At 37.9% G+C, this 12944-nt stretch overlaps 1 protein-coding gene across 3 annotated transcripts in view; it reads right to left on the bottom strand.

Annotated features, from left to right (window-relative positions):
- The window catches only part of ZNF106 (zinc finger protein 106), a 64059-nt gene that overhangs the window by 35695 nt on the left and 15420 nt on the right, over window positions 1-12944 (bottom strand). For 2 of the 3 annotated variants that reach the window (XM_002913195.4, XM_011227644.3), the window contains exons 2-3: window positions 7512-7597; window positions 3118-3179 (exon numbers count right to left, since the gene is read on the bottom strand). In XM_002913195.4, coding sequence (XP_002913241.2) covers window positions 3118-3179; window positions 7512-7565 — 116 coding nt within the window. In that variant the 5' untranslated portion in view covers window positions 7566-7597. The remainder of the gene's footprint in view (window positions 1-3117; window positions 3180-7511; window positions 7598-12944) is intronic. The other variant, XM_034661090.1, reaches the window with a different exon arrangement.

Raw genomic sequence — 12944 nt, 5'->3', positions numbered from 1 at the left:
TACAGATATAACTGGAAGACCTCACTGTTTAAAATATTAAGGAATGCAGTGTAGACAATATTTAACTCTGTTAAAAATAAACATTCACAATCATAAACCCACACACTTTGCAATCCCCAAAGCACAGGCATATGTTGGATATGTAACAAATACTCAAACGCAGATTTTTTAAACATATGTGCTTTCCTTGTAAGAAAGGGTATTAACCATAGTTCTAAAGTTATATTTAATAGAAAAACACCTAAAGAGACCCTGCCTACAAGGGTAGAGGCAATAAGTGTAACACAAAAGTTAGCACTAAAAAAAAAACTATTCAAAAACAAAAATTCCTAACATTTTTCCTATAAATGAATTCTAGTTTAAAGAGAGAGAGAGAATCTTTACAAGAAACATCAAAATGAGAGAAGAGAGAATTCACATTTATCTAGGGAAAGAACAGGTTAGGACAAACACATCTCTTAAAAACTCAAGTGCCTGTGTCTGGAGGAAAGCATATCACCTGTTCTACATAAAAAAGGCATTCATGCTTCTACATATGATGTTAGGGAAACCACATATTTAAAAAGTTAATGGCAAATTAAATAATATTTTAATGATGCTATTTTCCAACTCTCTATCAATAACCAGTTAAAATATTTACTACTTTGTATAACTATATAAAGTAATTGTTGGGGAACACGTACTGCTTTACTTCTTGACTAATGAAGGCAAAAACTGTCCTCGGGACATTTAAAGGAGCGCCTAAATTAACTTCATCCTGTTACCACACAATTTCCTCTCATGTGTGAAAGGCAAAGCCTTAAGATATTCTACCCATAAGCTTTTCTTTATTAAGCTTGCTCTAACTATACCACAACAGCTGGTCGATAAATAAAGGTTTGTGCCCTTTTAATAGCATTTATCTGTAGAAACAGGCCACACATCTGAATAAGTATACTGGGGAAAAAAAAGAGAAATGTTCCAGATGTCCAAAATTGTGAACCAAAAAAGAAAGTTTCTTACTGAACTTAATAAAAATAAATAAACTTAAAATTAATTAAAATAAAATTGAAAGTCTCTTCTCAAATTTGTATTCAAAACCTAAAAAATATGCTCTTTAAGTTTCTTAACCAGATCACAGCTAAAAATTAGAGTGATACAAATAGAAAGAGAAACAGAAAGCCTTAACATCAGAAAGCCAATAATTAAACATGAATTCCACAGAAAATAATCACAAACTGAAGAGAGGAAGGAAAAATGATGACCAATATCTATTTGTCCCTGTGGTACAGACTAGTGATCACAGTCTGTCACTACAGTAAATGCTCCAAGTAAGTAAATGATTTTTGAGATTTTGTTTTTTATAGTTTTGTCAGTTGTTTTTCCTTGCTACCTGCTTTGCCTTCACCTTTATAATTTGTTACAGGCTAGGAGACCATATAAAACTGGTTAGTACTGTATCTAAAATACAAATAAGTAAGTACTAAGGTGTTCCCCTCTAAATAAAATGAGTTTGGATGCTAAGGTTGACATTTTTATTGTTAGCCTGGAGGCTTGTAAATGCTTTCTCCTTCATCATTTGACTATGGTCCAAATAACTGAAAATGATACACAAAATCTCCAAGGCACAGTTGATGGGTGGAGTAGCAGAAAAAAGTTACTGAACAATAAATATATGGCATATAGTTCAGTTACGTAAATAAGACAAGACCAAATGTGTCTATATATAAAGGTAAATCTATGTATACACACAGAAAGAAGTTTGGGTAGGATATGGACCAAAGTGTTTACTTTCCTGTAAGAAATGAGCAGGACTGGGGGCTGGGGCACGTAGGGTTGAGAGGACTTCTACTTTTTTTTTTTTACTTTTTACAATTAATTCTGTATTCATTATGAATATGAATCTTAAGTAATCAAAAGGTTTTTTAACGTCTTAAATAGCTGATTAGTGGATATATGAAGAAAATAAGGCATTAATCTTGGAATAAAGTGGCTTCTCTCCTAATGACTAGATTTACTGACCTCATGTGTTTTGATTTATAATATAGTCAAGTGGCAGGTAAATAGCCCAGAAAAAGGTGAAATCCAACAGGAAGTCTGCTGGAAATGGGATTAAGTAATTAAGATGATACCCATTTAGAGAGTCAAAGGTTGACTCTATTTCGTAGGTTTCCAATGATAATGAGCTAAAGATCACATATATTCAAGGTATTATGACAAGGATTCTCCACGCTAACTCTGAATAAAGGCCTCTTTTATGTTGCTACTAAGACCTAACCCTCACATAGTAAGGAACTGAGACCATGGAAAAATTCCACAAATACGCTAAACAGATACTGAAAGTTTACTAACATATTAATTTGCCCACACAATCTAAAACCGTATTACTTGAAATACAAATAACTTCAAATGACTTAGTCTGGCATCATGATTAAAGCTTGTATCTGTTATTCATGCAATAAGATAAAATTAGTATCTCCTAGTTTCCCAATGTTTCTCTGTTCATGCTATCTCCAAACCTCAAATTCAAGTCAAAACACCAAAGAAGAACCACAGATGGGGAAAAAAAAAAAAAAAAGGACATGGAATATACACATATGCTCCATTTAATTTTGTGTTTACTTATTAGACTTTCTTTCTTTAAACATCTCAAGTTTTGCATCACAAAATAGCATTCTTAGATATTCAAAGTTTGTACCCTGATTTTATTTACACTAATGAGACTCAGTGCTTTTCAGCAGACTTTGGACTTCTCAGACTATTCCAGCAACACTACAGGTTTCTGGCATGTAGTAATTTGTAACACTGCTGAGGCAATAACATAGAAATGTCTTAGTTTCAAGGCTGGCATATAGGAATGAGAAAATGTACTAATGAGAGAACTCCCCATCCCCACCCACCTTGGTTACAAATCTACTACCTAGAGCTGCTGTGAATTCTACACATTGGAGATGCACAAAGATTTATCCTTTTGGAATGCCAAAAAACTACTGTAGTTGTTAATAGTTCTAAAAGATAGTTCTGTGTTATAGGACCATATTCATTTATGAAGGATTACTACAAAATAAGCTAACAGGCACCCTCAGCACTCAGATCCCCCGAAAGTCACAAGTTTATGGAAGAGAGCCGTTCCCATACCTGCCCTTCAGGTTCTCAAGTTCCCTGTGATGCAACATGCTCCGCATGTGTTCGTCCATCTCCTTCAAAATTAAAGAAAGCAGATTAAACTAAGGGGGATTGCTCCGGGAAAAGAAATTCCTCTGTTTTCACTCAGTCAACAATTGAGGTTCAAGTTCTTTGTGTCATAAGTTTTTGTCCTGGTTACCCTCCTCAAATTGAAATCAGTTCCTAATAATTCTTGTTTCTATTCTATTCTAGCTATGTTTTTGACATTGTTTCATTCTTAAATAAAGGAATTATTAAGAAAAACCTATTTAAATAGCTTTCCAAAAAGATTAGAAAGTATACCGTCTTTAGGGGGCAAAATATTTAAGAATAAACTATGTGGGTTTATTAAATTCTATCCCTAAATAAAGAATTTACTAAATTTATTTAAAAAAAAAAAAACTCCGAAATCACTTAACTTCTCAATTATTTGTTTACTTTTCTCCGTACTTTCCCCACTCAACTCAGAGTTTCTCAAAAATAAGCTACCACTCTTACTCAAGTCTTGGCCCGGGCTTGGCATACAGTTGTCAACACCTGCTAACAGATGGATATATTAATTCTAGGTAGAAGTTATGTATATAAAAGAACTTCCCTGCGGTTGATCAAAAGTTTTTTAGAACTGGGGCGCCTGGGTGGCACAGCGGTTAAGCATCAGCCTTCGGCTCAGGGCGTGATCCCGGCGTTGCAGGATTGAGCCCCACATCAGGCTCCTCTGCTGTGAGCCTGCTTCCTCCTCTTCCACTCCCCCTGCCTGTGTTCCCTCTCTCGCTGGCTGTCTCTATCTCTGTCGAATAAATAAATAAAATCTTTAAAAAAAAAAAAAGTTTTTTAGAACTGCTTCGAACACAGCTCAATCATGCCTTCATCTTCAACGCACGCTCTCCCCCAATTGATCTGTTTGGTTCTAATGAAATGTCTGAAAATCTGCTAGGGTCTCCTCTACCTCCATCCCATCCTTAGTGTGAGGAAAATGAAATCCGTGGAAAGAGTTTCCACTTAAAAACATGCTCACATACAAGCACGCACACCGCAAAAAACTCAAAAAGCTGTAAATGTCTCTTTGTCATGCGGACATATATATAGGCAGCACACTGTAATTAGAGAATGGTTGTTCATGTATAAAGTAAAAGGCTGCTATAATTGTTGCGTATTACTATTAACTGGACCCTGTGTTTAACTGCCTCAAACATTTCCTCATATGAACTGCAAAACACTGCTGAGGGAATATTACTAATTTCATAAGGATACCAGGATACACAGAAGCTAACTCATTTATTCACCGAGTATTTATCATTGCTTGTTAAATGCCAAGTACAGAGCTAGGCATTGAAGGGGTAAGTGTGAAAATACTCAGTCTTGTCCTCTCAGAGTCAGAGATATTCAAGTGGTCAAACTAGGACTCAGACCCTGATATATCTGACACCAAAGCTAAGGTTTTAAATACCACGTCACACTGTAACCACCTAGTGCAGTGAGATTTTTCATTATATACAATTCATTTTTCAAAAAGAATACAATAACCCAGTTACCTATTCTTACTTTAAGTTACCTACCACAGTGCGCCAAACAGCTTTGTGATTCCCAACACTTCCTTTAAATGACAATTTTACTGAAGACGACAAACATTTCCTTCCTATCTCATAAAGGCTTCACTTGGAGGGGACAGCTTTACATGTGACCCCCCCAACCTACAACTGATTGGCCACTAACTAGAATGAACACTTACACAGCTGAAAGTGGAATCAAATTAGTGGCATAATCAAGAACGAAAACATCCATGAACAATACACAAGACCTGCTCAAATCCTTATGCATTCTTTTGTTCGATCTTTCCTTATATTAGATTTACATATACCAAATCCCTTTCGTTTGAGCTAAATTTAAGTTGGTTCTGTTTCTTGCAATGAAACCATTCCTGATCAAAACAGCATTCACTGAAATAGGTTATTTTCTGATATAAAAACCAATTCTGTATCCTATTTCAGTTATAAAACATTATCATTCAATATTTGTTTTAGGATGACTTCTGATTGTCTAAAACTCTTCACAAATCTTTTCCTAAATTTACATGCGAAATTCTCTCCCAACCTGCTCCAAGGAATAAATGCAAATAGTGTGACAACCTGAGCTTTCAAAATAACTAAGAAAGATCCACAGGTATAGGATTAAAATAATAGCCCCAGATGCTAGGTTACCAAGCTTCTATTTAGCTCTTATAATATTAATCAGTAATGTGTTATTTAAAGAAGGGGGAGAAAGGAAAATTTTTTTTGAAAAGATTTGGCAGTTGAACAAATTTATAAAACACTGAATAATTCAAGAGAATTTTTTTTTTTTTTTTTTAGTATTTTTAACTCCAGGGCTTCTCAGTCTTTCACAAATTAATGAGCATCCAGTGGGGAGCCTGCTTCTCCCTCTGCCCCTCCCCCTGTTTGTGCTCCCTCTCTCTCTCAAATAAAAAATCTTTTAAAAAATAAAATTAAAATAAAAAATAAATTAAGTGAGCATCAGAATGCTCAGGGATGTAGTACACAGTTTTTTCCCATACTCAGAGCACTTTAAGATTCTTTTTCTCGTCCACAGTATATTTGGAGAAATCAGGGTTACACTAGTTTGGGAGACTAAAGGAAAGCACTGCTTCAATGTACGCTGTTGATAATCTAAAACTCAGTATCAGAGTTATCTCTTTCAATTAACCCATTCTGCTAATTCCTTAGACCACATTAACCTTAACACTCAAATCATGCCATTCCCTTGCTTAAAAACCTCTAATTGGCATTTCCTAAGGCAGGAGTGGGGAATCCCAGCTCTTGATTTTTCATTATGATCCATGAAAAATATGAAAAGATGAAAACATGTTTTAAATCAGAGTAGAGGGGCGCCTGGGTGGCTCAGTGGGTTAAGCGTCTTCCTTCGGCTCAGGTCATGATCTCAGGGTCCTGGGATTGAGTTCCCGTGTCAGGCTCCCTGCTCACTGGGGAGTCTGCTTCTCCCTCTCCCTCTACCCCTGCTTGTGCTCGGTCCTCTCGCTCACACTTGCTCTCCCAAATAAATAAAATCTTCAAAAAAAACACAAAAAAACAAAAAAAAAACGAAACAAGGATCCTAGGTGATTCTTATTAAATAAATAAATAAATAAACCAACCAGAGTAGAAGAAACACCAAAAGACTTAAAATGGCAGAATTATGACATATCACAAGACAGGGCTGCTGCTCCACGGAAGTCTGACGTGACACCCCTGAGTGTCTGCCTAATTTATTTATTATAAATTTGCATAAACCCTGGTCAAAAAATTTTAAACCTAGAGGAAGAGTTCTTTTACTTTTGTAAAATGCATCAGCTGTATTATTAAACATGATTTAAAAATCTCAACTGATTTTTCCGTCACTAACAAAAATCCTAAACAGGAAAAAAAAATTCACTGCAGCCTACTGGATGGATCATAATTGAACCCCTCAGCAGTCTGGCATTCAACACATTTTATAACTGTCTGCACTTAAATTACAAATTATATTGAAGTCCCACGATCCCCAATACAAAACTATCTTAATCAGATAAGCCTTCTCGTGGACTCCTAGAACTCTTACACTCAATTCTACCTCTGTATCTCTATACATGTTGTTATCCCACCTAAAATATCTCTCTCCTATTTCTCTGAAACCATCTTACCCCCAAACATCTTTCCAGGTTCACTCAACCTCCCTGGCTAACCTAGCTCATGACTATCTTCCCAGTTCTCTGAACTTTCAATGATAATCCAGAGCATCTTGAAAGCCCCTTAGAAAAAAATTTCTCGGTAGTTAAGCTAGCAGCCCTACTTTGAAAGCAAAGGATAAAGGCAAGAAAAAGCAAAAAGCGAGACAAATTACCGCCAATTTCCCGAAGACACAGGTAAATTCTTTTAGTGCTTAAAAATGTGTTTTTCTCTGAGCAACATTCCCACCTTGTGGACATCTAGGGTACTGTTAATACCATTTCTTTTCTGCGGCACTTTTCACAAGCAAAGGCAGAAACAATGCAGGTACAGACAACAAATGCTGTACCCTCAGCTAATCAGAAAGTAGTATAACCTCAAATAAATTGAATTTTAAGGTCTTTTCTCTATAACTGGTATAACTAAACTAGTAACTATTATCAACTTCTGAGTATCCTCAAATTTTGGGTAGAGATTTAATAATACAGTTACTGGCTTTATGAGGCACTGAAGAGAAAGGAACCAGTGGGATGAGACTATGATATAGGAAATAAGCATAAACAAGACACTGTTAAAAGCTTTTACCCATCTACGAATTCCACATCTCTGAAAAAAAAAAAAAGATCAGTCATAAAGCCTCAGATTCTCCCTCTTCTATGTATTTATTACCTTTTTTGAGCTGTATACAATGTGGCACAATATGCATTTTCGTTCTCGTACCATAGTGACCAGATCTGAAGCACTCAACGTCACACCTGCAATGAGGAAGTAACATTTAGTAACCTTTCTCCCCCGGGATGTCTTCGTAGATTCACCTTAACGCACCTCAAAACACAAGTCTTGCTCCCCTCACCTCCACCCTGCTCCTCCCGGTCTTCCCATCTTGGTAAATGAAAATTCAAGTTTTCCAGGTACCTGGAGCAAAAACTTTGGAAGTCATCCTTGATCCCTCTTTCTCACCCCATATCCACCCTCATCAGCAAATCTCGTCAGTCCCCCCTTGAAAGACATCCCAAATCCAACCTCTCCTCACTAGTGAGCTCAACTGTCATCTCACAAGCCACTAGCCTACTGACTTGCCTCCCTAGTTCCACTCTTTTCCTCTTACAGTCGATTCTCAAAATAGTAGCCAAAGATTCTCACAACAGAATTCTTTTAAAATTTAAGTCAGATCACTTAACTCCTCTGTACAAAATCTTCCAACAGCTTCCCATCTCACTCACCCAACATCCAGTCCTTTGCCAGGGACTACAAAATCGGTTTCCTCTCCCAGTCTCCATGCCCCACCTCACTGCCTCCATCACTTCATTCCAGTCACACTGCCCTCCTTGCTAGTCCTTGATCACACCAGGGATTCTCCCACCTTAGGGTTTCTACATCTCCTATTCTCTCTGCCTGTAACATGCTTCCTTAAGATGTCTTTATGGTTCTCACTCTTTCACTTTCTCATTTCCATCAGTATCTGAAATGTTGCTTCACCCAGGGAGGCCTTCCCGGACCTATACAATGCTGTATTTTTTGCTCCCCATTCCTCCTATCCTATTAACTTGCTTAATTTATTTTTTTGCTGCACAAAGCTTTATTGTTTCCATTTGGTCTACTTACTTGGGAGAGGGCTTCAGGGTGTTTAAAAAGCTGCCTACTGGCTGCAGGGGGAGGCTCAGGCAGAAGCCCTGACACCAGGGAGATGCCAAAGGGCCCCTCAGAGGCCACTGGGTTCTAGAGGCTCTTAGTCATGCTTGCGGGTGAGCCTTTGGAAGAGATACTTGCCCAGCCCAGCCTGGGGGTCAGCCAACTCCAGGTATTAGTCAGGTGGATGCACATCTTCAAGTTGAGTTTCATCTGCTCATCTAGGAAATGGCTCTCCAAGAAGTCAAGGATATTAGGGTCTGCCTGGGCAAAACCCAGGCCAAGCACATATAAAAGGGCCTGGTTCAGGTTCTTCTCCAAGACCACGGCATCTCCCATAGTGTCCAAGGTTCCACCCCACTCATCTAGGGACAGCTTCTACACATCCTGTTAGAGGGTGCAGCCGCCCACGGGTTTCTCATCTTCAGGAGATACTGGGCACCCTCACACTTCTCCTCAGAAGTGCCACAGCCAAAACGTCATGGTTGGAATACAAGCCTGGAGAGAAGTAGGTGTAGGAAGCCTGCAGATACAGGTTGACCAGATGGCTGACAGCAGCCTCCACCTGGTGGAATAATTCTGATGAATGTGGGAGCTCATGTTTGGCAATAAGGAGCTAAGCTCAGAAAACAAGTGTTGGAGGCAGGAGATAGCTTAGAAGATGGTTCTGAAGGTTGCGATTAGAAAAGAGGTTGGAGAGTGGTAGGAGACTAGAAGAAGGGGTGTCCCTAGGTCTCTTCCATCTAAATACTGTTGAAGCAACAGACAGATCCAAGGGACCACTGGGCATCCTACCTAATTTTTATATGTTTTAACAGCACTGTAGTAGACTGTTTCTGTAGATGGACACAAGATTATCTCCTACCCTGTGTGTTCTTTTGCAATGTGATCTTGTCACCATCACCCATCAAATGGTGTGGTTCATTTTCCCTTCCTGTTTTGACCAATAAAATGTGGCAGAAGTGGGGTGCCTGGGTGGCGTCAGTTGAGCGTCCAACTCTTGATTTTGGCTCAAGTCACGAGCTTAGGGTGGTGAGGTGGAGCCCTACGTCAGGCCACACTCAGCGGGGAGTCTGCTTAAGGTTCTCTCCCTCTGCCCCTCCCCGAGCTTTGCTTGCTCTAATAAATAAATCTAAAAAAAAAAAAAAAAAAAAAAAAAAAAAAAAAAAAAAAGGTGGTAGAAGTGACAAAGTAATTTCTGAGACTGGGCCTTAAAAAACCTGCAGCTCCTTCCTTTGCCCATTTCTAACACTCTCTCTTAGAACCAGCCACATGCTGTGAGAAGCCCAAGCCACAAGGAAAGGAGGAGGGGAAAAGAACTGAGGCCCAGCTGAGCACCCAAACCACACCCAGCACCATCTGACAGTCATGTTGGGCAAGTGAGCCATGTGGGTCTTCCAAGTCCAGCTGCAAATAAGGGTCCCCAACTGAGATGACTAAAAGAACCTTGCAAATGAGCCATTTTCAACCCAATGTTAAGAAACAATAAAATATTTCTTTTAAGCCAGTAAATTTTGGGGTGGTTAAACAGCAAGAGAGAACTGAAGCAAGCATCTCTTACTACCTGATATAGTATATATTTCTTTTTAATTTTTTATTCTATTTTCAGGGACTTTGTGTATTTTGTTCACTAGTATAGATGTAGCACTTAAAACAATATCTGCAATAATGCAGGCACCCCATAAGCATTTGTTGAACTGTTCCAAATGGAACTATCTTGGGTTACCAAATGTGAGATAGAGCTGAATAAATACTGGGGTTTGGATTAAGACCAGAAGGTTTTCTATTTTACAATCCTCTAGCACTAGCCTATTTTCCTCTTGCATCCCCGCAAAGATGCCCTACATGAGAATTTAATTTCACTCCCCAAGCAGCACTGTTTTTCCTTCCACACACACAACACCAGGCTCTAACAGAGATATCTGCTCCCTCGCCTGGGTTCCTTCCTTAGGGACTTAAAATTCTGAGGTAATGAGGTTATAAACTACCCTAATTTAATCTTGTAACTCCTAGACAACATGGCTGAAGGACCAGTGAGGAAGAGCCCTACGGTTCTCCACTTCTCCTGGTCACTCAGCAGTTCCCTTGCTATTGTAACCCACTGCATACCACTCCTGAATTTCTGAAATAATTTTATTCAGGAACAAAGGACAAACACCAAAATAAGATTATAGGGTAAAATTCTGGCCATCTGAGGAAGCTGAATGTCAACAAGCTAATACAACAATGAAACAGAACTTTAGAGACAAATATTATTCATGCTTCTAGTACTGCTACTATCTCTTAGATCTCAAAATTAACATAAATCACTCTGGAGCTCAGTGTCACTGCATAATTATTCTTTTTAATTCCTCTATATCTTAATGTTTACTTCAACTTTAATTATTGTTTACATGCAATACTTTATTTCATTCAACAAGCATTTATTGAGTACCAAGCACTGTTGTAAGAGTTGGGGAAACAATGATAAAGAAGGTATGTCCAGAAATGCTTTTTTTTGTTCTTTTAAAGTAGGCTCCATGCCCAACATGGGGCTTGAACTCATGACCCTGAGATCAAGAGTTGCATGCTCCACTGGACTGAGCCAGCCAGGTGCCCCATGTCCAGAAATGTTTTTAATATGCTTCAAGTTATTAACCATCAAAGCAAAACAGGAACAATAGAAGAAGCAACAAAATCAATGAAAAAGTGTGACTTTCTGGCATAAGCAACAGCTACTGTGGTATTTTCACATATTTAGTAGACTGAGAACTGAGCACTAAAATACAAACTGTGTTTCTATTTAGTAAAACCAAAGGCATCAACTCCTAGTAAATAAAGTCATAATAAAAATATTCTCTATCAACCTTTTAACCAAAGACTCCCTCTTTTTATTCAGTTTTCCATTCATAAACTCCATGTTTCTAATCTGCATGAATTAAGTACATTCATTTTCATTTCTTTAAAAAAAAAAAAAAAAGCAAAAAGCATATACCTGCTAGTGAAAGCATTTAAGCAATAAGGAAGACCTAGTATTTAAGCACTAAATTGATAGAATTCCGGCCAAAGACAAAGGAGTTTTAATCTCTACATCCTAAATCTGGGTTAATAGATGATTTCCATTAAGCTTTCTGAAATACTCAAATTAGCTCACAGCTTTCTAGATGGGAACCACTGCTCTCTTTAAAGGTCTTACTTAACAAGAGGGTGCCTGGATGACTCATAGGTTAAGCATCCAACTCTTGATTTCGGCTCAGATCATGATCTCAGGGTCTTCAGATGGGAGCCCTGTGTTGGGCTCTGGGCTGAGTGTGGAGCTTGCTTGGGATTCTCTCTCTCCCTCTCCCCCTGCTCCTCCCCTGCTCGCTCGCCCATGTGCTCTCTCGTTCTCTCTCTCATTCACTCTCCTAAAATTTTTTTTAAAAATAATAAAGGTTATTTACTTAAATAATTATTAGAAGTCAAGGAAATAGAAACCATCCAACTCTGCAATCTCAAAGTGCTTGAGAGGTTACATTATACAAGCCAAGTAAGTATAAACAAACAATTCAACTACTGCTATTCTTACTTTAGCCACCTTGCATTTCCCTCCCATATCACAAAAATACCAACTGTGAAATCTTTCAAATTTTCTCCAAACAGCTATGAGAAATATCTGATATTTCTTAGTCATAATAGCCTTAAAAATCCAATAATAAATACCCTTTCTCAACATCCTAATTTTACTATTCTGTCAATACAATCACCATGGTCTGTGGGCAAAAACCATGTTATTCTTTTCCTTCAGATTCTTGTATTTAGTCAGAGTCCTAACAGATTTCTGTTTTTCATTTTTGCTATCTATTCTTCAATGTGATAAGCCTTCAAGACCTCACATCTATTCTCTCTTCACCCAACTGCTCCACTCATTAAAGATTCCTGCCCCCAATATATAAAGAAGTTCTAAACCCAAGTGGTACATCAGAATCACCCACATAGCTAGTAATAAAAAGAAATACAGTTGTGAAGACAGAGTAGAATTATTGCACTGTAATCTCCAGAGACTCCGTTTTGTACTGCACTATGCTCTCCCCATCTATGCAAGGGTAGTCACTCAAAAGTGACTTAAATAGGTCAGAAAGACACACTTCCAAGTAACCAAAATACTGTAATCCATCTCAAATATCAATGTTATAATATTTCTCCAAATATTTATTATGTAACTCAAGGCTGGAAAACACTGTTTAGTGTCAAATAACTTTATCTGAAACAATGTCACATCTCATTTTACTGTTCAAACAACCAGCACTATAAGTAAGTAAGTACAGGCTATCTGATGGTAGGTTATGTCTGATCTCCCCGACCTTACCATAAGGAAGGGATCTGTCTTTTCATAAATCTCCTAAGATTCATTACAGTAAATCCAGTAATACTTAAGATTATTTGAACTCTGACTTAATTCAAGTCAACTCAGACTCTGCAGGACAATGATATACTGTAAAACTGTGAAGAAAA

Source organism: Ailuropoda melanoleuca, chromosome 5 (genome assembly GCF_002007445.2).
Source record: "Ailuropoda melanoleuca isolate Jingjing chromosome 5, ASM200744v2, whole genome shotgun sequence".
NCBI lineage: Eukaryota > Metazoa > Chordata > Mammalia > Carnivora > Ursidae > Ailuropoda > Ailuropoda melanoleuca.
Note: the sequence above shows the minus strand (reverse complement) of the source record. Positions and strands in the feature narration are given on the sequence as shown.